General features: G+C 33.0%; 2 protein-coding genes and 1 long non-coding RNA gene across 5 annotated transcripts; 1 reads left to right on the plus strand and 2 right to left on the minus strand.

Annotated features, from left to right (window-relative positions):
- Positions 1–8,830: 8,830 nt before the first annotated feature.
- On the minus strand, positions 8,831–10,954 carry LOC123882441 (isovalerate--CoA ligase AAE2-like). The gene is made up of 2 exons (XM_045931299.1): positions 10,745–10,954; positions 8,831–10,519 (listed from the first exon to the last, which is right to left on the minus strand). The coding sequence occupies exons 1-2, from the start codon at positions 10,940–10,942 to the stop codon at positions 9,020–9,022; spliced, it is 1,698 nt and encodes a 565-aa protein (XP_045787255.1). The 5' UTR covers positions 10,943–10,954; the 3' UTR covers positions 8,831–9,019.
- Positions 10,955–16,228: 5,274 nt separating this feature from the next.
- LOC123882442 (protein STRICTOSIDINE SYNTHASE-LIKE 5-like) lies at positions 16,229–23,124 on the plus strand. Of its 3 annotated transcripts, none has more exons than XR_006799811.1 (4): positions 16,229–16,561; positions 17,464–17,593; positions 22,676–23,029; positions 23,088–23,124. XR_006799811.1 is itself a non-coding variant. In XM_045931300.1 (3 exons), exons 1-3 carry the CDS (start codon positions 16,248–16,250, stop codon positions 22,949–22,951), a joined length of 720 nt encoding a protein of 239 aa, XP_045787256.1. In that variant the 5' UTR covers positions 16,229–16,247; the 3' UTR covers positions 22,952–23,124. The 3 variants fall into 3 exon arrangements, 1 of the variants encoding a protein (XP_045787256.1); XR_006799812.1 differs by having other exon boundaries at positions 22,676–23,026; positions 23,083–23,124; XM_045931300.1 differs by having other exon boundaries at positions 22,676–23,124.
- LOC123882443 lies at positions 18,832–21,104 on the minus strand. Its single transcript, XR_006799813.1, has 3 exons — positions 20,863–21,104; positions 20,437–20,521; positions 18,832–20,238 (listed from the first exon to the last, which is right to left on the minus strand). It is a non-coding gene; the product is annotated as an uncharacterized LOC123882443 (long non-coding RNA).
- Positions 23,125–23,846: the final 722 nt, after the last annotated feature.

Here is a 23,846-nt window from a genome sequence, read left to right on the forward strand (position 1 = left end):
TTAACAAATCACCTTTTGGTCCATGGCCCGGTACACAGCCCCCCAAGCACGAGGCTTCGGGAAGACGAAGTGCTTTTAATTGAAATCACTTGGCGATTATTATGCCTCGGCGTTGTTCTATGTCGCCTATTTGTTGCCGACTTATATTCTTCGTTTGCTTGTCGCCTTATCCTTCCTTTTGTTGTTGATATTTCTTAGCTAATTTGTACGCCCTTCTATGACTTTTGAATATCTTGATGTACGCCATTTGTGGCTTTGAATATTGTTGTCATTGTTTCTTGGCGACTTTGAGCAAGTTAGCGAGTCGCCCTTCCTCTTTTTTCATTGTATTTGCATTTTCAAGCTAGCGTTGTCACCAATCTCGCCTCTTCGTCTTTCGCGATTCGTCTCGCCTGTTCCGTTGTATTTGCATTTTTACGTTGGCGTTGACAACAATCTCGCCTGTTGCCTTTTTGGCGATCGTAAATGATTCGGCGTCATTATGACTCGCCCTTCTTTGTTGTAGTTGATTTTCGTACTGCCGGGCTTGCACGCCTTATTTTGTGACTTCTTGGCAATTTAAAAAGAATTGGCGCTGCTCGGAGTCGTACTTCCACTATACTTTGTGTCTGGTGTTGACAATAATCTCGCCTTTGAAAATTTTTAACTTTGCACCTGCAATGTCTTTAGCTCTTTAAATATAATTATATATCATTTATGAATAACTTTATACCTGTTGTCATTTGGCGTTATAATGAATCGCCTGCTTTGGTTGTGTATAAGCTTCTTCTGGCGGTGTTGATAATCTCGCCTTTTTCTGCTGTTTCTTTTTCTGACGTACCCAACTCGTAAGACTTACAGGTAACGCCAAGGCTTTGCAACCTTTTTAATTTTGCTTTTTCTGACGTACCCAACTCGTAAGACTTACAGGTAACGCCAAGGCCTTTCAACCTTGTTTAATTTTGCTTTTTCTGACGTACCCAACTCGTAAGACTTACAGGTAACGCCAAGGCCTTTCAACCTTTTTAACTTTTCTTTTTCTGACGTACCCAACTCGTAAGACTTACAGGTAACGCCAAGGCCTTTCAACCTTTTTAACTTTTCTTTTTCTGACGTACCCAACTCGTAAGACTTACAGGTAACGCCAAGGCCTTTCAACCTTTTTAACTTTTCTTTTTCTGACGTACCCAACTCGTAAGACTTACAGGTAACGCCAAGGCCTTTCAACCTTTTTAACTTTTCTTTTTCTGACGTACCCAACTCGTAAGACTTACAGGTAACGCCGAGGCCTTTCAACCTTGTTTTATTTTCTTTTTCTGACGTCCCCAACTCGTAAGACTTACAGGTAACGCCAAGGCCTTTCAACCTTGTTTTATTTTCTTTTTCTGACGTACCCAACTCGTAAGACTTACAGGTAACGCCAAGGCCTTTCAACCTTACATTTGGTTCAGAGCTTTCATATGAGTTGATCTCTATTCCATCACTGGTTAGTCTTTATTGGTCTAGAGCCGGCTGGCTTCATTATGGTTCAGAGCCCGCAACTTAATCATGATTGCTGCAAATAAACTTTGATACATTAAAGGTTCAACAATAATAATATATGAAACATAAAACAAACAAAAATGATACCGCCATGGGTGGTTTGTTGCGGCGCTCCTCGCCTAGCAAGAAAAACAATTATGTTTTGGCGTGGCGAGACTGAGTTCCATTGCGGTAGTCATCGCGGAATATGCTTCAACCTGAAATATTAGTTGGCGGCTTCTATCTCGCCGAGTGATAACTACTGAATTTTCATGTTAATTTTCCACATTTGTTCGTTGCCCTGCGCATGCGATGACGTTTGTCTAAGTTGTTGAGATCTTTATAATATTTTGTTTTCACAAATTCTTCCACAGCTTCACCTCCTTTGTAAACCAATTCGGAATATTGCTTGCTGACTAATAGACACAAGACCTTCCAAACTGTGTGTGCCGGGGCTTTAATCAAAACTCTGTCATTACTGCTAAATGCATAACTCATGCTCAAAGCTTGTGAATATCAAATAATGATTCAGGTTAATTCTACTCAGAAGTACTTACATGTAAGAAATATTTGATTAAAATTAAGAACAGAATGCTAAGTATTCTAGATGCTCTACATTTATGTGTTGCGGATTCTAAATACCAATCTCCCTTTTAGAACAGAATGCATAGTTGCAACGGAATGTAAAATCTGCATGCTAAATAGATGTTTGGTTCATGTATCTTCATCTCAGCTCTTAGGCCCCTATCAATTATATAATATGTTATAAAAGCTAATCTTAGGAAATATTCAAATGCTTAAAATTATTGTAATATATGGTTTGCAACTTATCATGTACCAATCCAATAATAATATTTTAGGCTTTAAGATGCAAGTATATAATTTTCCTTTCTCTTTTTTTTTTATTTTTTTATTTTTTATTTATTTTTTTTATTATAGGCGTGGAAGACTACTCATCAGTTAACACCATCAGAAAAATCATGTAGCTCTGAGTAACTTGATAATAACATGAAAGCATACATAACCTGAGTACCTTCATATTACCGGCGGAATTGGTTTTCGCATCTTCTTGTATTTACATAAAGATCATCGGTTCGAATCTTCTTGTATTGTGGCCTTCTAGGTCAGTGCTTCAATGTCTGGATCGACCACTACCGTAAGAAAGTTTGACAGCGGTGTCAGATAAGGCTGCAGCAGCAACGATCGATGGCGATGTTGGACAGCCAGTTGGCGACAACGACAACGCTTAGTGTGCTTCTGGTTCTGACTTTAATCCTGCCTTATTTGCTATCACAATCAACTCATTGAAAAAATACAATGAAGCGGATATTAGTAGTAGCGGTGAATCTTGTATAGAATCAAATTTGGACTAGTAAAGACATTTTTTCCAAAGGCAAGTTCATGTTTTCTAACTCTTGCCTGATACAAACTAAAACATCATCAATTGTTATCACAAACAAATTAAAACAGCATAAGACATAAAGTAAATATGCAGAATGCATAGAAAATATGCTAACAGATTCCTTGCATTGTTATAATTACAAATATACGGCTAAGAGTGCTTCTTGAAGGTTTTCCCATAATTTTTATAGTATAAAGGTGCACCATGCTGCTCTATGTACTTTTGTATGAATGATTTTTATCAGGTTGTTGACGCTATATTATTATTTCGGATTGCATTCCATGTTCCACTAAAATATGAGATTGAGTATAAACCAAATCTTTGTTCAAAGAATATTTGAATGCTCATCTTATTTGGTAACTGGTACTCTCCATTTTTATTATTAATTGACCATCCATTTTCATGTTTTAACCGCAAATATACCATGGGATACTATTATTATCATTATGATTATCGCATAGCATGAATTGAATCGGATATGTTATTTGACAATAAAGCATGAATTAGGAATTGATAAAATAAAAGAAAGCTATCACCTGATTAAGAAATTATGAATACTCGCAGGCAAATCCATGTCCAATTAATTCAATCGGTGCTCAAATTCGTTTCGGTTTAGATGTGGTTCCGTGATAATTCTGGCGACGCCACAACGGCTCTTACACGAGTCCGACGATGACACGACGGTTCCTTCTCAAGTCTGACTGCGGCGATGCCATTTTCTCCACAACCGACGGCGGCGGCGGCTTCGTTATTGCCACATGAAGCTTGGCCAGCGGCGACCATACTATGCTGGGGGAGAAAACAACACACTCCCAGATGATAACTTAATTTGAAGCAACAAAACACGCAGTGGGTGTTTTTCTTTGTTTCTATAATGGCTTCCAGAGAGTATCATGAGAACAAGGATTTCGTGAATCAACCATGACTTCCCAAATTGATTGACAATGACGGTGACATCATCAGAATTCAAATGGAAAAACTGGTATGACGGCAAAGCAGTATCACCGTGTGTTTGTGGAGATGTTTGATTTTTGTCTAGTTCGATGTGGTAGGCTGGGATCAAATGATTTTACCGCAGCCCCACGGTGGGCGCCAAAATGTTCTGGTAAAAAACAAGGGGGTTTGTATTATTGATCAAATGGTGTGATTACACTCGGTTCAATCCCAACAACCCTGGGAGTTTAATAAGTCAGAATTCGATCAGAACATAGGGGTTTGTGTTATTCAAGATTGATAACTGATACAAGTATGTCGGAGAAGAAATTGAATCTCTTTACAAGAATGAAAATATGGTGGTTTCTCATGATGAGAGTGAGTCTATGCAGAATCAGTGAAAAGTTCTCCTCTTTTGTTCTCTTGAAGAAGATCCTATTTATAGGCAAAACATCTCCCTCTTGTTGCTTGATAACCGCCTTGCTTGGAGAGGAATTCATGGGTAGTGGGCGGTTACTTTTCCTTCTTCTCCAAGCTTCTTCCTTCTTCTCCAAGTTTCTTCCTTCTTCTCCAAGTCATGGTGGATCATGTGTTTTTCATGGTTGTTTTCACGCTTCTCCTTTAGATGCTCACATTGGGCTTTCTTTGTATTGGGCTTTAACAAATCACCTTTTGGTCCATGGCCCGGTACAGATGTTATGGTGCTATTTTGTGTTATTGAACTTAGTTTATTATATAATTTCTAATTTGGTTTGAATTATAAATTTTATTTTATTTTGACATTTGATATTTTATCTTTTTAATGTGTGAAATTATGAAATATTGAACAATTATTCATATTTTTTATTTATATATTAATTAAAATATATATTTAATTAAAAACGGTTCGACCCCCGTTGAACCCGGTCCGACCAATTGAACCTTGAACCGGTGAGCTTGCCGGTTCGATGACCGGTCCGGTTCTGACAACCTTGGTTTTTTCAATATTTTTCTTTTGTTAACAATTTTTTTTTCTTAATTATTCCTTTTATTTCAGGTGACTCTGCTGCTGTTTAATCTATTAGGAGTGATTTCTCAAACCTTTAGGTGAGTTCAATGCCACTTCATTACATTTATGCTACTTTTGTTATAATCTTTTCTTTTTTTTGTTTAGTCTGATTTTTGTTATTTATCCATTAATCAAGAAGACTACCTTCATTCATACCTTGGACGTTGATTTTATATAGTAATAGAGATTGACATTTCATTTTCTGCATTTTTCTCTCTCTATTGCATTTTAACTTTCACATATAAATAAGATACACTAAGCGAATTGTGAATTCCGCTTCAGCAGGTTTGCTTCTCTTCTTGGTGAATTTAATTAAGCTTTCTTCTTCAGGTGATACTCCAAATTTATAAGCACACTTAGTGCATTCATGCATTCTACATTTCTTCTATACTCTAATATAATAGTAATAATTGTTTTTGAAATTTGGTTCTGAAATCTTGTATCGCGACTTAGTTTTGTAATATCAATATATTTTATCTGGTTTGGAGAATTTTTATGTTGCTACCTTGTTTAGTTATGTTGATGTATGATTTAGAGTGAAATTGGTTTTATTTTCGTTCCTTGATCCCTCAATACTAACCATATTTTATATGTCATGTTAGGTTATAACCTTATCACCACATTTAAATGTCGTTTTTACTGCTTGTGTGACTGTATTTGTCAAACCAGCCCCACCAACTGTAAGTTCTAGCCATGCTCATTCTTAAGATATAATTTTTTAGTGGTAATTTTCTACGGTTAATTGATTAGACATCTAAGATAACTTTGAATTTGTTTGTCAATCTTCTCAAATCATCATTGTTTTGCTAAGTATTGAATTCACACTTAGTTATTTTGTATATATGTTAGTTGAATTGTTTCTTCTTCTATGGTTACTGGTGACTAGTTTGTACAATGATTCTTTCATCAAATTGTTTAGTGTTTTACCATCGGCTTTTTGGTTTCCATAGAGACAATTATACAAGAGATGTTCATGGGTCATTAATTTTGCAACTTTCAGAAATGTTCCTGAGTTCGTATATCTAACTGAGAGCGAATATGGTTTGATGCTTGGAGATGAACTTGTCACTGACCGTGAAATTAACACAAGCAAAAGATGGAACATTGAATGTGATGGACCAATGGAAAGGTAAAGTCTCAACCCCTATAGGTTAAGTTGTTCCAGATTTCCCAAAATCATGGATTTTGTGCTCTTAATTTATAGAGTTTCCTTTCTTATAAGCTATTAATCATAATACTCTTTATGCTTTCGAACTGCTATATTATGCTCATCAAGTTATATTATACATACATACTGATACCTGATCCAATGCAGATTTTTGCTGCAAGTGCTTTTCCTTGTCCATATCTTCACAATCCTTCAGATAACTGTTTCAGGATCATAAACAGATTTGAAATGCTAAGAAAACTTTGAAATTTGGCTAATGTTTATTTGGTAGATTATCTTTCTAATTAAGAAACTGCAGTGGAAAACTTGAAAATATTTGAGGATTATCATTAAGCTTTAGGTGCTTCCTATATATGTTTGTAGCAATTAGTTTCTTCTTTCCCCTTTTAATTCTTTGCCAGATTGATGTAAAATATACATAAAGGAACTAGAGCTTATAAAGACACTTCACAGGGATCAATCTAGAGAAGTCAGAGACTATGTATGTCATGAACAAGAGACTTTATATGTTGGATTAAGCTTCTACTAGCAAGGTAAGTTAAGTCTCGATCTCTTTGTAGTTGGTTTGTATATTATGCTGTAGTTGATACTTTGTATAATGCCATTTGTTTTTGTATTTGTGACCCTTTGTAGGCTTGCTTTGTTTAAACACGTGCCTCTGGTTTACAAGTTTGCCTAAATAACATAACTTATGTTTTTATCTTGCAGCATTGAGACTTAGCTTGAATATAATTTATGATACATGGTTGTAGTTAGATTGAACTAAAATAGCTTGCTTTTAGTTGATGACATCTAGTAAGTTGAGTTTATAACTTATATATATTTGTTTTCCATAGGTTCAAGACCAAACGGATTATCCAAGTCCACACATTAATGAAGATGGAAGAGATGAAGATTAGAAGCTAATTATATCTCAACGAATTAGCTTAGTTACTTTTCGTCATGTTTTTTGATATTATTATGTAATGTCGTAGTGACGCACTTGATATTTTGTAAGAATGACAAATTTTTATGTTAATGTTATAAATTTGGTGTTGATCAAAATTTGATTTTCTCCCATTCTAGAATTATATCAATTACATATAGTAAATAAAATTAATATTTGAAAAAATTGTATAAGCATTTAATTGCTAAATAGACAAAAAAAATTAACTTATTAGAGACAGAATTTTATGCTTAGAGACAGAATTTTAGAGACAGAATCATTTGAATTTAGAGACAGATAATTTTGTCAACAAAAGAGACGGACTTATGTTTTCAATTCAATGTTTAGAGACAGATTTTAATTTGTTAATGACGGATAAATTCCGTCTCCAATCAGAGACGAAATATAAAATTCGTCTCTGATAGTTTAGAGACGAGGAAATTAACGACAGAATCAAATCTGTCTCTAATTCTGTGTCTAACATGTTTAGTGACGGAATATTTGCATTTTAGAGACAGATTTCGCCCGTCGGTATTTGAGATTTTTCTAGTAGTGCTATATGCATCATCTATATATGCAATTTAATAAATGAGATGTATTAATTTTTATCCAATAAAAGACCATCACATATATATTGATCTATCATAATTATTTATATCCTATTCTCAATAATCATACGATCAAGAACTATTTAGATTTAAAATAATAAAAGACTTGTTTCTCATTATCATAATCTCTATCACGATAACACGTCTATTTTAAATCAACGACATTATCAAATCAACTATTTCACTAAATAGTGAAATATAATGAAAACTGATACTTTATTATATTTGAAAATGGATTACATTGTTGATTGGCTTTTTGTGCACCTTATTATTTTCCAACAGGGATGTTACAGTATTTTTAGAATGGCGGGGGGTCGCAAAAAAAAAAAAAACACCCAATTTTTAATATTAACTTGATCTTGCAATTATAGAGTTTCTATTTTTTAAAGTTAATATTCATAGACTTTTTAATTTGTTTTCATTCATTTCTTGAAAATTCTTACAGTAATTTTTAGGAACTAAATATTATATGTACCAAAATTTTGTAGAGACTAAAAAAGCAAAATAATTATTTCAATAGTATCTTAAGTCAGATTTTGTCTCATATAAACAAGAGAAGATTCTCTGAACTAGATTAACGCTGAACTGTCTCCGGTATTGGAGATAATTCATCTTCCATTTTTTTTTACTAAAAGGGAGTAGTTTTTCAATGTAATTACTAAAACGACTTATACTTTTATTTACAGCAAAGTTGTCGATGGTAGCTACTGTAACAGCCCGGGCTCCTATTCTACGTATTTAGTAGGCAATCCCGGCTGTCACCCCGCGATCTTCTCCACCCCCTCTCTAGTGGAGTTTTTGCCTTCCGTGGGAATCGAACCACGTACCCTGGGGTTCAAATATGTGTTCAATCCATTCCCACTACCAATTGGGCTACGTAGCTCAATTGGTAGTGGGAATGAATTGAACATATACTTGAACCCCAGGGTACATGGTTCGATTCCCACCGAAGGCGAAAACTCTACTAGTGAGGGGGGTAGAGAAGATCGTGAGGTGGCAGTGCCGGGACCATTTGGTAGTTTAAGTCAAAAAAAATTTGGTAGAAAGTCAATTTTTTTTTTACATAGCAAAGTCGTAAAAAGCATTGGTAAAACCGATGAAATTGACTGGTCAAAATAATTGGACATTAACTAAACACCCAACAGCAGACATAACAAATATACATTGGTTTTCACTCCAACGGAGAACTATTTCAAGTCCTTTTTATTTGAAGGAATTTTCCATTAAACAACTTTATTCTTCACACCAAACATGTACTTCTACTGTTCTCATATATAAACATAAATTTATTTTTCAGGTTCATTGAATAACTGATGTATCTGGTTCATAATATAGACCAGATACATCAGTTATCCAATAAACCTAGAAAAGGATTTTTGCTTATATATAAGACTAGAGGGAGTATCACTTAATCCGTCTAACAATACTTAGTAATTTAAGGATATGACATGTTACTAACTGATAGTACATTTGAAATGCTACTAACAGATGGTACATTTGAAATGCTTCCCAAGGCCTTGGCTTTCTCTCTCAAAACAAACTTTTGGATCTTACCTGTTGATGTTTTCGGCATATCTAGAAAAATGACTGTTTTAGGAGCCATGAAATGCGGCAAACGGTCCCTACAAAAGTTTATTATCTCTTCAACATCTGCATCAAATCCATCTTTCAATTTCAAATATGCACAAGGAGTTTGGCCCCAAAGATCATCAGGTCTAGCAACAACTGCAGCCTCAAGAACCGCTGGATGACTATACAATACCGTTTCTACCTCAATCGAGCTGATGTTTTCTCCACCGGATACTATTATGTCCTTCAATCGGTCCTTGATTTCTATGTAACCATCAGAGTGTTTCACTGCAAGATCGCCACTATGAAACCAACCGTCTTTAAAAGCCTCTTCTGTTGCTTTCAAGTCTTTAAAATAACCACTCATCAATGTATTCCCTCTAAACATTACCTCGCCAACCGTTTTTCCATCAGCCGGAACACTTTCCATTGTTGAAGGATCTTTGACATCAATTTCCTCCATCCCTACATGTGGCACACCTTGCCTAGCTTTTATCTTCGATTTTTCTTCGGTCGGTAACATGTCCCACTCAGGTCTCCAAGCACAAAAAGTCCCTGCACCACATGTTTCTGTGAGGCCATACATGTGAGTAATACTAAAACCATTTTCTTCCATCATGGAAAGGATCTGCGGCGGTGGAGGAGAACCTCCTGTTAATACTGATACCTTGTGATTGAACACCTTTCTATCGGACAATGTAGAATTGGCAATCATGTTCAAAACCGTAGGAGCTCCTCCCATATATGTTACTTTATGTTGAACTATATTGTCAAATATGTTTTTTGGAGATACTTTCCTTAGACAAATATTGGTTCCAAATTGTGCTGCCACTCCCCAAGCTAGGCACCAACCATTAGCATGAAACAACGGAACATTCCAAAGATAAACAGGAAATAGGCTCATTTGTAAGAATAGAACCGTTGCGATAGAGTTTAGATAAGCACTTCTGTGACTTAAAACAACTCCTTTAGGCCTAGATGTTGTGCCTGATGTGTAATTTATACTTATAGGATCTAATTCACTATGTGGCCTCACAATATCAAAATCATTATGTCCAACAACTAGAAGTTTTTCATATTCATAGCTAATTGAAGTGAAATCAATAGTAGATGTGCAATCAGAGTCCATGATCATGACTAAAATTGGTTTCTTTTTCGCTCTTTCGGTTAGGAGGTCTAATGCTCCTCGAGCGATATCAAGTAATTGGTAGTCCACAAAAAGAATCTTTGATTGTGAATGTTCCAATAGGACTGAAACCATATTTGCATTTAGGCGCGAATTAAGAGTACAAAGAATGGCTCCAGCCATTGGTACTGCAAAATGCAACTCGTACATTGAAGGGATATTAGGGGCTAGTGTGGCAACCTGTCGAAAAATAACATGGAATTGCATCAATGATTCATTCACCTTACTAGAAATTATATCATCAAAACCAACTAGCACAGTTAAAAGTGAGTTGAACATTATATTTGAGCGTAAAAATCATATTTAGACTCAAAAGCTACAAATCTACAAAAGTGAGTTGAATATGTTATAAGTTGTTGCTATAAGTTCTCGCAAACAATCTCACAAGTGTTTAACACAACTTACCACATCCCCACGGGAAATCCCCAATTGGGAAAGAGAAGAAGCGAGTTTGAGACAACGTTGATGAGTTTGACCCCAATTATAGTTCAAAGAACCATACACAACAGATGTTCTGTCTCTGCAAACCTTTGCTGCTCTCTCAATGAAGTTGATTGGAGACAAAGGAACAGAATTAGCTGAGCAATGAAGTAGACCCTCCATTTATTCCCGTGTTCCTGGACCAATGCCCTGCAAAAGTTTACAGGTTTTACATGATTGATGAAGCTTAGAAAAAGATTAATTTGGATTATCTATGTTCAAAAATCCTACATTCATTTCCATTGGGTGCAAATATATTGATGTGTCTCAATAACATATCAAATTATTTTCAATTTTTCTAAATTTTTCTATGGATAATCTATATGATATAAACTTTGAATGTAACGGTGTATTTTGTAAAATTCGTATTCGTTATAATATTATTTATTACCTATAGTTCGGATATGAGTTGCATATGTTGGATTTGGGAAGGCTTTCGTATACTTAGGTATTCCCTCCGTCCCAAAATATAAGCAAAACTGAGTCAAAGAACTCGATGTATTTGGTTAAAGATTTAGACCAAATACATTCAATTTTGTTGACCAACTTTTACTTATATTTTGGGACGAAGAGTGTACATGTGTTTCTTGTTGAGCATGGGACGGATCCAGAAATGTATTGAACGGGGTTTAAAAATTTCGTTAAAATTAAATAACAATAATTTTTATTTACTAAAATTCTTTGTTAATTGTAGTTGGTAGAATAATTAGGTGAATTAAAATTATAACAATCTTCCATGAATTCAGTCTAAAACAACAAAACATGTTGGTTTCCATATTGAGTATATCATATGGCGAATTAAATATGTATGCTGCGAAAAGGCATGTTTAAATGTTGGTAAAAAAATGTTAATGGAATCGACAATATATATATATATATACTTCCTCCTGACACAAATATAAGAAAAAATAATTGTTTACATGATGTTTAAGAAATTTAGTTAAGTGTAGTTAATTTTTTTAATTTAATGCAAAACATGAGTTAAGTTTACTATCATTTGAAAAATGATTTATGTCTTGTAAATCACATAAACTTTTGAAAAGTGAAATGATTAAATAAGGGTATATTAGAAATAATAGTATTAATTAGTTTAAAAGTAGTTGACTTTTGCTTATATATATATATATATATATATATATATATATATATATATATATATATATATATATATATATATATATATATATATATTAACAGAGAAATAAACGGTGGTAGTGAAGAAAAGATGCATCTCTTTATTTTATGAGAATTTAGAAAATAAAATCGGAATTTTTTTTTGTCAAATAATTAGGTGACTAGAAATTATATCTTAAGTAGAATAAGTAGAGTTACCAACTGAGTTAAGTTCACCGATGTATTTTAATAGAACTTAAGGAGGTGAGTGTAATTTATTGTTTCATTGGTAATATATAAAGAGACATAAAATACCCTATATTTCCATTTTTTTTTATTTTCACCACCAGTTTAATTTAATTTAAACGTCAGTTCTTGCATCAAATAATTTCAGACTCTATCGCTATATTTCCAATTTTATTATCTAGTTTAACTACAAATAATTAAACCGTCATCTCGATGTCTTATTGGTTTGATCTCTCATCCAACTTATAACATTGCTTAGAAGTCATCCATCAACGTCCTTCAGGTATGAGTTATCGCATCATCATTTGTAGAGTTAAGTTGTATGAGTAAAACTATGAACTACAAAAATAATACTAATAGAATTGAATATCATATTACTATTTTTGTTACTGTTTTTTAATATTAATCTTTATCTTTATCTTTATCTTTATCTTTATAAAACTTATGTGTTGCAAGCTTCTAAACCCTAATTATCCTTCCCACTTAACCCTCATTTTTCCCTCCTAATCCACTCTTAATGACCACCCCAATCATTACTTTGGCTTTCTTCTCTAGCTCAATCTCAAACCCATTTTTTTTCCATCTCTCTAGACAATATGTACTATGAACAAAAAGAGGAAGAAGCAAGAATTTTATTAGTTGCAAAGAAGATGAGTATACCAGTTTAGATTTGTAAGTGATTATTTATAGTTATTTATTTTGAATTTCTAATTTGTAAGCCTCAAATATAAAATTATTTCAAGTGTTTGATTTGCAGATTTATTTTTTGGTTCGTTTTGTTATAGTGTTTCATTTACTAATCTTTCTCTACAATTGTTGAGAGGTTTGAAAATATTTTTATGTGAATTTCTCCCTCTGTATCTCTCACTATCCCTCGGAATTTTTCTCTCCATTTTCTCTATTCAGGTTTTAATGGTGGTTGGGGGTTAACAGAGTGTCTCTTCAATCAATCAAGGTAAGTGTAGTTACAATGATTTTGAGTGTCTTTTATTTCTTATTTTTTTAAACTTCTCTGATTTGATTTTTGGATTTTTGTTCATCTTTTTTTTTATATTGAAGGTTACTTCGTATTGGCTACTGATATGTTCAAAACATTCTATGGTGACTCCTCTTCACGGTTAAGTTTCTTTCTAATGAGTCTGAGTCGTTCTGTTTTTCATTTCATTGATCAATTTAAATTGATGTATTTAGTGCATTCTAATTGATTGATTTTTCCCTTAAACAAAAAAAGTATGAATTTAAAATATTGTTAATATTCTTTGAGAAACTAACGGTGATTTTGCCGAATATGCATTACAAAGGAAAAGATTGGGGATCGACTGCTGAGATATTTTTTCAATTTAAAGTTGGTGGTCAATGGTCATCTTGATGAAATAAAAAAAAAATAAAAAAAATTCAATCTCTAATTTTTTTATTTTTTGTATACTCATCTCTAAAAAATGGCCTATTTATGTGAAAATTATCTCTCCTCTTTTAAAAACATGTAAATCTCTAAACCCTAATTATCCTTCCCACTTGACCCTCATTTTTCCCTCCTAATCCACTCTAATGACCACCCCAATCATTACTTTGGCTTTCTTCTCTAGCTCTATCTCAACGAGTCATACGTCAAGAGTCCAGAAAATCGGGAAGTGAGGTAGTCATACGTCAATCCACTCATTTTTCATTCGTTTAGTATTTTTAGTGTTTTTATTGTTTTTTATATGGAAGACGGTGTTTTACTCTAGTTGATCTCATAAAAATAATACTTATTATTAGTATTTTCTTAATTGTCTTTTGTTATTATTAGCATATTTAAGGGTGTGAATCAGATAGGCTTAGAGCCATTAACAAACAGCCTCAATTTAACACAAAATAAAATAAATATACAACACGATAAATAAATAAATAAAATAAGTAGATAAACAATAACAAAGGAAGAGAAAGCGTATCAGGAGTTTGAAGAAATAGGATCGCGTTTGCCTTACTTCCTTTCGTTCTCACTCTTTTCTATTGTTATTAGTCGTCCTCTTATTCTCGCCGATGTGGCTCGGTGTTGGTCACAGTTCTGCGGTGAGTGTGTGGTTAAGTGCGGTGACGACAGCGATGCAGTGGCAGTCCTACGGTGATTGATTCCGAAACAGCGGCGGAGATATGCTCTTTATCGTCCTGTGACCTGTTCTTGTTTTTCCTTGTTGTCCCTTCTTTAATTTCTGTTTTGGTTTGTTGATGGTTTTGATGGTGGTTGTCGGCAGTAGCAATGGTTTGGATATAAGAAAACGGTGGCGGTTGTTGCCGTTGCTACAATGATGGAGAGTGTTGTTGGTGTGGGAGGTTGTGATGATTTATGTGGTGGAGTTGGTTTGAATGTGGTGGTTATGAGAAGGTTGTTAATGGTGGTAGTGGTTTGAAGGAAAATGGAGTTTGTGGGAGGAGAAAGGAGCAGCGCTGCTGCATTGTGTTTTTTTTGTGATTTTTGCTTTGTTTGGCGTTCTGTCCCACCTCCCCTTTGCTTGTGATTTTTGGCTTGAATTTATGCTAAGAGGATTGATCAAAAAAGGTAAAGACAGCCATTTATTTCCCTTTATTTTCTTTGATGAAAATTTGGAAGGGAATTGAAGAAGGTTGAATCAAGGAGGGATTGAAATGTGGATTCCACTGCATGTTGTGTTGTTGCTGAGTGTGTCGCTCATATCTGATGCTGAGTTGTTGCTCACTGGCAGATTTTTTTTATTTACTACTAATAATAAAATGATAGTAATAATAGTAAAAAAAGAAAGAAAAATAAATAATAGAAAAATAAATTTTCTATGATATAGGTGCAGTGCAGATATATAATAATACCTTTTGAGCTTTTCTTTGAAGCCTTGAAACCATGCAAATTAATGTAAATCTTTGCATGCTTCTAAACACACCTCTACACCCCAACTAACTCTAAGTGTGGTGTCTAAGATTCGAATCTCAATCTGACCCCTACATAACGTCATCATTTACCAACTGAGCTAAACTTACGAGGACTATTAAAAAATATCTTTAATCAAATAATAACTATGATAAAAATAACAATAATTTATGCCTACATAGAGCAAGAATACTAAGTTTTTGAGTAATTCTTTCACCAATCAAAGTTTGGAGAACTAGTACTAAGGAGTGTTTTTTTGTCGGGTAAACTGTAGTGATTATAAATTTTACCCTTAAGGTGAATAAGTGTCGTGTTTAAGATTTGAATCTCGGTCTGGCCTCTACATAACATACGTTACCAACTTAGTTAAACTAATGGGGACTACTAACAAGTATTTTTTTTTTGTAGAATTTGGTTTTAGGTTTTTCACTACTAGTTTAATCTGGTTCAGGGGATCTTTAATCAAATAATAACTATGATAAAAATAACAATAATTTATGCCTACATAGAGCAAGAATAATAAGTTTTTGAGTAATTTTTTCACCAATCAAAGTTTGGAGAACTAGTACTAAGGAGTGTTTTTTTGTCGGGTACACTATAGTGATTATAAATTTCACCCTTAATAAGGTGAATAAGTGTCGTGTTTAAGATTTGAATCTCGGTCCGGCCCCTACATAACATAAGTTACCAACTTAGTTAAACTAATGGGGACTACTAACAAGTATCTTTTTTTTTTTGTAGAATTTGGTTTTTGGTTTTTCACTACTAGTTTAATCTAGTTCGGGGGTCAGTTCTGACATCAAGTGGTTTCAGCTCCCTCCCGATTACAGTTGTTGAGGATCGTTTTTTTTTGGTAGAATACTAAAAAGTATCTTTAATCAAAAAATAACTATGATAAAAATAACAATAATTTATGCCTACATAGATAGAGCGAGAATACCAAGTTTTTGAGTAATTTTTTCCTTTCAAATTTATTACTCTTCATGTAAACTTTAATTTACTATTTTATAATTTTTTTTATTGCTTACAATAGAGCTGATGATCCAACCTACGACTTCTAGCATACTACCAAAATTTCTCACCGTTTGATACCATTTTATCATTTTTATTTAATCAAATAACTATTTGTTTATTAAAAAATATCTATGACATATTTGTGACCACTTGTCTAATGAATTATAATGATATATGCAGGGACTGTTAAGAGTAACAAGTGAAAAAGAAATTGAGGTACTTGCAACTGAGATTGATGGCTTAAAATTCAAATTAACAGATGGTGTTGATATAGCACATGATGGCACTATTTATTTCACTGATGCTTCACATAAATACTCAGTCAAGGATTCTCTCCTAGATATAATGGAAGGGAACCCTAATGGTAGGTTTTTGAGCTATAATCCAACAACAAAAAAGACAACACTATTAGCCAGTGACCTCTATTTTCCTAATGGCGTTGCAGTCTCACCAGATCAACATTTTGTGGTGTTTTGTGAAACTGTCTTGTAAGTTGTTTATAGCTTGCTTTTTCTTTGAGAATTTTTTAATTTTTGACCCCCTCAAAATCTAGAACTTAGTTATGATAAAAAAAAAAGGAGTAAATAAGATTTTAATCCCTATAAATATAAATATCACAAATTTTATTTTTAGTTTCTATAAAAATAATGCACTATATTTTAAAGGAGGAAAAAAGATGAAATTTTTTATTTAGATATATTTAAAAAGATTTTAAAACAACTGTCTCCAAATATTTTTGTTATAGGGACTTAAATGTCTTATACATTCATTTTAAATATATTTGGACACAGGTAGAGTGTCATGTCAACTTTGTCTCACTTCAATAATATTAAAAAAACAATTGTGGGAATTATCTTCCTCCACGTTTCTTTTCTTCCTCTTGAAATTCTATTTCTGTCCTTGCGTAAAAAAATTTGAACATATTTTTCGAAAAAAATCTACCGTTAAAAATAATATTTGAACTAGTAAAACTTTAAAATAATATGTTTCATAATTTTTTTGCGAAAGTAAAAATACAATTGTGTACAAGATTGACAAAGGACACTTAGCTGTAAGGGGCTAAATGTTACTTCTTCTTTTTCCTCATGAACTAAAGTAGGTATGTTTTTTTTTAGGGACCAAAATGACACTTAACTCTTTATTTTTTATTTCCATTTTAAATTACAAAATTGTAATCTTATTTTCAAGCCATTTTATGTTTTCAAAGATTTAGATAGAAAACACTAAAAATATAGTTCATTTTACCATACAATCAATTCTTGAAAATTAAATAAAATAAAACTAAAAAGCAAAATTTCATATTAATTTTAAAAATGAAATAGAAAACATCTTCTCAAATAATTAGTTGTTGGATAGTATTTCATTGTATATATGAACTAATGTTTTGCAGGATGAATTGCAAGAAATATTACATAGAGGGTCCAAAAAAAGGAAGCATTGAAAAGTTTTGTGACCTCCCTGGCATGCCTGATAACATTCATTATGATGGACAAGGACAATATTTGATAGGAATAGCCACGGTATAATTCAAGTCTCTTTTCTTTTTTTTTTTTTACTATTTATTAAAGATATCTCAACTTATATTTGTACACAAAATTTTAACACCATATATCCAACACAATATAAAATACATTTGAAAAAAAGTCATAAATAGTATTTTTAAATCATCAACTCGTAACACATTACACTACAAGAAAATACGGTATTTGCTACGACGGCCTTTGTAGCTAATTCGTAGCTAATCTCTAGTAAAACAGAGTTAGCTACAGATTTGTTGTGAATTAGCTGTCGTACAGGTAGAGGTGGGAATAGGCTAGGCCGAGCTAGGCTTTGCCAAGCCTGAGCCTGGCCTGTCAAAAAATCGAAGGTCTGAGCCTGGCCTGTGGCCTATCATAGGCTTAAATTCTAGGCCTGAGCCTGGCCTTTTGAAAGTCTGATGTGGCCTGTTAGCCTGTTTAAAAGCCTATTTCATATGAACATATTTAAATAAATAATTATATTTATTTTGAAATATACTTATGAACTAATAAAATAATGTTCCATTTGATATTTTAGAGAATTTGACTATATATGTCATCATATTTCAATTCTAGTTTATAATAATACATTTATATATGTTAAAAACTAATGTAGATTAATAAACTTAAATTACTTAAAAAGTTAATAGATTTATAATTTAATCAAAGTATAAATTTTAATATATAAATAATAATCGTAATAAAAATATTATTCATGTTAACTTAAATAGGCCGGCCTAGTAGGCCTCAAAGGCTTTTTTAATGGCCTGCGGCCTGGCCTTTTTAGCTAAATAGGCTTATAAAAAAGCATTGGCCTGCTCTATTTAAAGAAATAGGCTGGCCTGGCCTGAGCCTATGTAGGCTAGGCCTTAAGGCCATGTAGGCCGGCCTGACCTGTTCCCACCTCTACGTACAGGGCGTAGCATGGATTGGGTGGCAAATCACCTATCAAAATATTTCCTAGCTAATTTGCAACTAATATATTGAATATCCTAGCTAGTTCCCAATTAATGCCTAGTTAAATAATGTTCAAACGTTTATGTTTCCTAACTAAATCGCTAGGATATTTCACAACGATTTCGCAATAAATCTCTAGCTACACACTCCTAGCGATTTCGCAGCCAAATCCAAGCTTTTAAAAAAATATATATAATTATAAAATGCTGATTATGAATTCATGCCCAAAATTCAAGCTACTTATAAATTATTTATCATCTATTAAAAAATTAAAATAAGCCTAATTAAATGAACATGATTTACAACTACAAGACTAAATTTTACGCATAACAAAGTAACTAAACACATGTTAGCATTATATAAGTAATCAAGTATATCTTCCAACTTTGTCAAAACTAAAAAACCTAAAGAAAATGAAGACATGATATTTTCAACTTTACAAATGAAATCAAAGTACAAAAATCTTTAAAAGCTTTTATTAGCAAAACTGTACCTAGAACCATAGCTCCATCATTTGGTCTTTCATATCCCTCTCCTTCCTTCAAGATCTTCTTAAGGACCTTCCTATCCTTAGTAATGTCAGATACAATCCTCCACGAGACTAACCCAAGATCCATTTGGAGCGAAGCATTGGGAGGCACAACACCAAAAATAAAATTTAAAGGTACTAGTTGGTGAGGCACTAGTAGGATCATCAAAAATAAAAAATAGAATAGCTTCATCAAAGATTCGAAAACAAAACAAAGCAGTCATCTTGCCCTGCCACAATTGTATGGTAGCAGAGGAAATTAATTCCAGGATAGAATATCAAGCCTTACGCAGAGAAAACACAAGGCAACGACCTAAAATAACCCCATTCTGCCAACAAATTAGAAGCCTCACTTTCTAAACCCTCGTAAAGACCCTCTCCAAAAGTTTCAGAAGTATTCACTTTGGTCATTCATTAATGTGGTTACAAAACTCACAAAAGTTCAGTCCCACATGGTAGCACATATGCAAGAAAAAGCTCAGTCATCAATTTGAGGAAACTATTTGAGTCTAGTCCAGATTTACAAAATTGAGAACCTATTCAAACAAAGAAACTATAATGCACGTATGATCAATTATGAGTACCAAAATATGTCCCTGACTGTAGTAATAAAATATTCACCTGGTATAACTGTAGGAATTTTCCTCTCTCCAGGTACAACATATCACTATCTGTATTCTGTGTTTGTGTGTATCATTATGATCGACGTAAATCTTACTAGTTTTTGATTCCTAATCAAAGTGATCATATGACAAATAAAATTTGGAAATTTTCTTCTAACTACTTATATGTAGAACTCAGAAAATATATTTAGATGATGGACGATGTGTCAGTAGTAAAATTAAATTGATGGTAGCATAACCTATATAAGCTTCTTCTTCTAGAAGAATCTCTTTAAATGCCACAATTGCAAAGCTGGATATCAATCTCAAATCATCAATTTACATGTATGAGGCATGTTCATGAATGTTGGTAGAATAAAAGATTCCTACTTCTACACATAAATCTCAAACTGATTTGGTAAAAGCAAACTGAATAATTTTCATTTCTAGCTTTGAATCAGTACCTCTTATAAAAGCTTTTTGCAACTGTCCACAATGTTAGATTATTTTAGCTTTTTGTGGCATCAAGAAGCTGACAATGAAAGCCCAAGACATGGAAACTGCAAGGCCAATAACAGAAGAAACTAAAAAATCTGGAAGAACAAGAGGGGCAAAAGTTGCTACCAAACCAATCACTAATATCTTAGACACTCCCACTAATACACTCTCAGCAACATACTTAGCTAGATTTGCAATTAAAATGCTTTGACATCAATAAATACATGAATTTAGAAGCTCATAATCTCATGATAACTTACAGCATGAAAACTTAGAGCAAATAATTATAAGGTAAGAATGTAAGCCCTGATCCAACAGTTACTCCCATACACAACTGCATTAAGGCTAGGGAAAAAAACAGTGTTAGATTCAATGATGCAGGGAAGAATAAGTTAAATCATTTGATAGATTGAATTACACAAGTTATTGATGCATCACTTTCAATTTGTCCATTTACAGTTTCTTCAATTCATCCAAAAGCAAGATAACACAAACTCATATATGTTCATTGAATCTTAAAATTCTAAAATTTTTGAACTAATTACTCATTCAAAAGGGAACTAGGTAGCTATAACAATATCAAGAGAGCCTTAACCATAAAAGACAAACTTAACTCAATAATAAAATTCAATAATATACTAAATTGCATTTGAACCAATGAACTAAAATCAATTGAACCACATAACCTGCATTGCATTACCATTTGAACCAATGAACTAAAATTAGTCACTATGCTTCACACACTCCAGCCACCAAAGTGACTCTGATGCTATTTCTTATATATGCTTCGACCACGTCTGAAAGTACCACTTGTAATGTAATGCTATTTCCTATATGTTGATGGGCAACCATAACAGCATATCTGGTCTCCATCAACCTGACATGCATTGTAACACAACCATACAAGAATTTAGTGGTTTGCAGTTGAAGAAAACAACAAACACCATTTATATATGAGTTGAAAATGTAAGAATATATACACATCACCTATGTTTCAGTGGCAGCAAATTAATAGGACTATCCCTACTTTTCAAACCCCCTTTCTTATAAACAGGACTATCCCTATATTACTTTGCAAATGAATATATATAGACAATATCACTTAAGCCTTGATATATCGAATTTTGAACGTTGAAAGTTAATGAGAAGTGCATAAGTCATAACTACATAAATATATTCATACCAAGACATGCATTCCTCTAAAGCTATGTAAGACATTAATCTAACTCTTTCAATTTATTAGAAGACAAAGCTGCTAAGTTGATATGAATAATCTAGAAATTGAGTTGTATTGATTAACTTATTAAACCATATCACAAATCACCTACACTAGAAAAGAAGATCATTATGAACACATATAAAGGGATTGGTGACTTGTACGAAGAAAAAAAAAAGGGATCGGTGACTCATTGCTCTGCCCGTCAGTAAGCAATATACAGAGGGAATTATTGTCTCACAACAAAGTCTCTCGTAAGAATAAGAATCATGTAAGATCTAAATACATGCCACTGGAAATGTGACTTATAAAATCAATCCAATAAGTATCGTCTAATTCTATCACATAAAGTAAAATAAATTTGGTGAACAAATTCAGTAACCTGAACTGAATCTGTGCAAAACCTAATGAATTCAATTTGTGCAAAACCTAAATAGAGAAATGGAAACAAAAATTGCCATAAAATGTGTGCAATTGAAGACATTCAAAAGGATTTTTCTCTGTAAGTCTCATGGCAAGTAATAACATGCAAATAATCAATTCTTAGTGATTGGATCATTATCCAATTAAAGATGCCTGAACTAGGAACCCTAATTTTTCGATTTTGCAGCAGTGGTTTCTAATTTAGAGGAATGAGATGATGTTATTATTCAGTGATATGCAAAATAAACATGAAATTCATAGCGTTCAAATCAAATCCAGAGCTCAATTAGAGTATTGAAATTTAACTTACACAGAAATCGCGACAGGGATAGAAAATGAACATAAACAATTTATAGAGAGGATCGAGCTGAGAGGGAGATCGGAGCAAGGTCGGACGGAGAGTCAGATCGGAGTGAGATCGGAGAAAAATCGTGAACGGAGCATGATCGGAGTGAGATCGGAGAAAAATCGTGAACGGAGTATGATCGGAGTGAGAGCGATGTTGAATGCGAACGGTGTCGCGTTCTCAGATTTTGTTTTACGTAAAAAAAAATGGAAAGAAGAGTAAGTAATAAATAAATTTGACCAAAAAATTTAAAAAGAAAAAGTAATATAGAATTACTTTCTGTCAATTGGTTGTTAATATACTTGAAATTAACAAGGAACACGTTTTGTAGCAAAATTATGGTAGCAAATCACGTTTTTTCTTGTAGTGTTAGTTGCTAACAAAAACTCAAATATTTCATATTAATTTCAAAACTTATTTAATATATTTATTTTTTTAACTACCGCCTCAAGGTACTAGTTAATTAGCATTTTTCTAATATTAATGCTAATGTTTTTGCTTGTGGATTTGGCAGGCTTCTTCTCCTGAACTGGATATATTACTTAAATACCCCTTCATTAGGAAGGTTTTGGCACTTATCACAAAACATGTATCAAGTCTGAATGTGGCAAAGAATGGAGGAATTATCACTGTGGATTTGGAAGGAAAACCAACTTCACACTATTATGATCCCAAATTATCATTGACCGCTGGGATTAAGATTGGGAATCACATATATTGTGGCTCTATTCTATACTCTTTTATAATACGTCTTGATATTGAAAAGTACCCTGCTCTCCCCCACAATTAATTAAACAAAAAATAGATTATCATAAGGTTATATTATGGTATACAAATAGATTTTAAGTTTCTGTATAGACTCATGGTGGTGTCATCAATATGGATTTTAGCTTGTAGAGTTTAGAATGAAATATACCATTGGTTGGGAACTGATACTATTCTGAGCAATGTTGGATGGACTCATTTTGTAGCATTTGGTGATTTTCTAAAGCATAGCAGGTTAAAGAAAGTGAAACAACTTATTTGATGTGCAACTACATTGGTCCTTAAGAAACTATGTTATTTTTAGAGGAGCTTCAATTAATCTATGCAATCTGTTGGCAAATATATCAAGCTTTATTCTTGGTTTTGGTTCATTAGTAGGAGCGGAAAAAACTTATGTCATGCTTTTTTCGATTGGTGTACTAATCATTTAGCTTATTTAGAAAGTATATAAATCTCTATTGTAAGGGTTGAAGTATTCCTAGTACTCCCTTATATTTATATACAACTATTGCTTATCAAAAAAAAATGATGTTGGTATGTATACAACTATTGTCAAGTTTTATTTTGATTCAAAAGAGTCAGTTACTGCTTGTTGCCATTTGTTGCAGTTTGTTGATGGTGCATGAACATATTTCCGTGTTGATAGTCGGTTCATTCGTCGGTTAATTTATACACCTCTAATTGACACTCATAAATGTCCACATATCCATGCTTATTTTTCTAAATATATTATTACGAGAGTATGGTAGATGATGATGAATTTTGGAGGTATCAATCTTGTTGAGATGTCCAAAATATTTTACGCTAACGGTTGAAAAAAATTAAATTCATAGATTATTTAGTTAACTTTTTACATTTTTGTTGTGCAGAATATTAATATTAATGTATAGGGGCTTTTGAGAGTGACGAGAAGAGGGGAA

This window comes from Trifolium pratense, linkage group LG4, assembly GCF_020283565.1.
Source record: "Trifolium pratense cultivar HEN17-A07 linkage group LG4, ARS_RC_1.1, whole genome shotgun sequence".
Taxonomy (NCBI): Eukaryota; Viridiplantae; Streptophyta; class Magnoliopsida; order Fabales; family Fabaceae; genus Trifolium; species Trifolium pratense.

Coding starts and splice junctions, on each gene's coding strand:
- LOC123882441 (XM_045931299.1), bottom strand. CDS start 10,942: ATGGAGGGTCTACTTCATTGCTCAGCTAATTCTGTTCCTTTGTCTCCA. Junction 10,520..10,744: donor GGATTTCCCGTGGGGATGTG/GTAAGTTGTGTT, acceptor ATTTTTCGACAG/GTTGCCACACTAGCCCCTAA.
- LOC123882442 (XM_045931300.1), top strand. CDS start 16,248: ATGCAGGGACTGTTAAGAGTAACAAGTGAAAAAGAAATTGAGGTACTT. Junction 16,562..17,463: donor GTGTTTTGTGAAACTGTCTT/GTAAGTTGTTTA, acceptor AATGTTTTGCAG/GATGAATTGCAAGAAATATT. Junction 17,594..22,675: donor ATTTGATAGGAATAGCCACG/GTATAATTCAAG, acceptor TGGATTTGGCAG/GCTTCTTCTCCTGAACTGGA.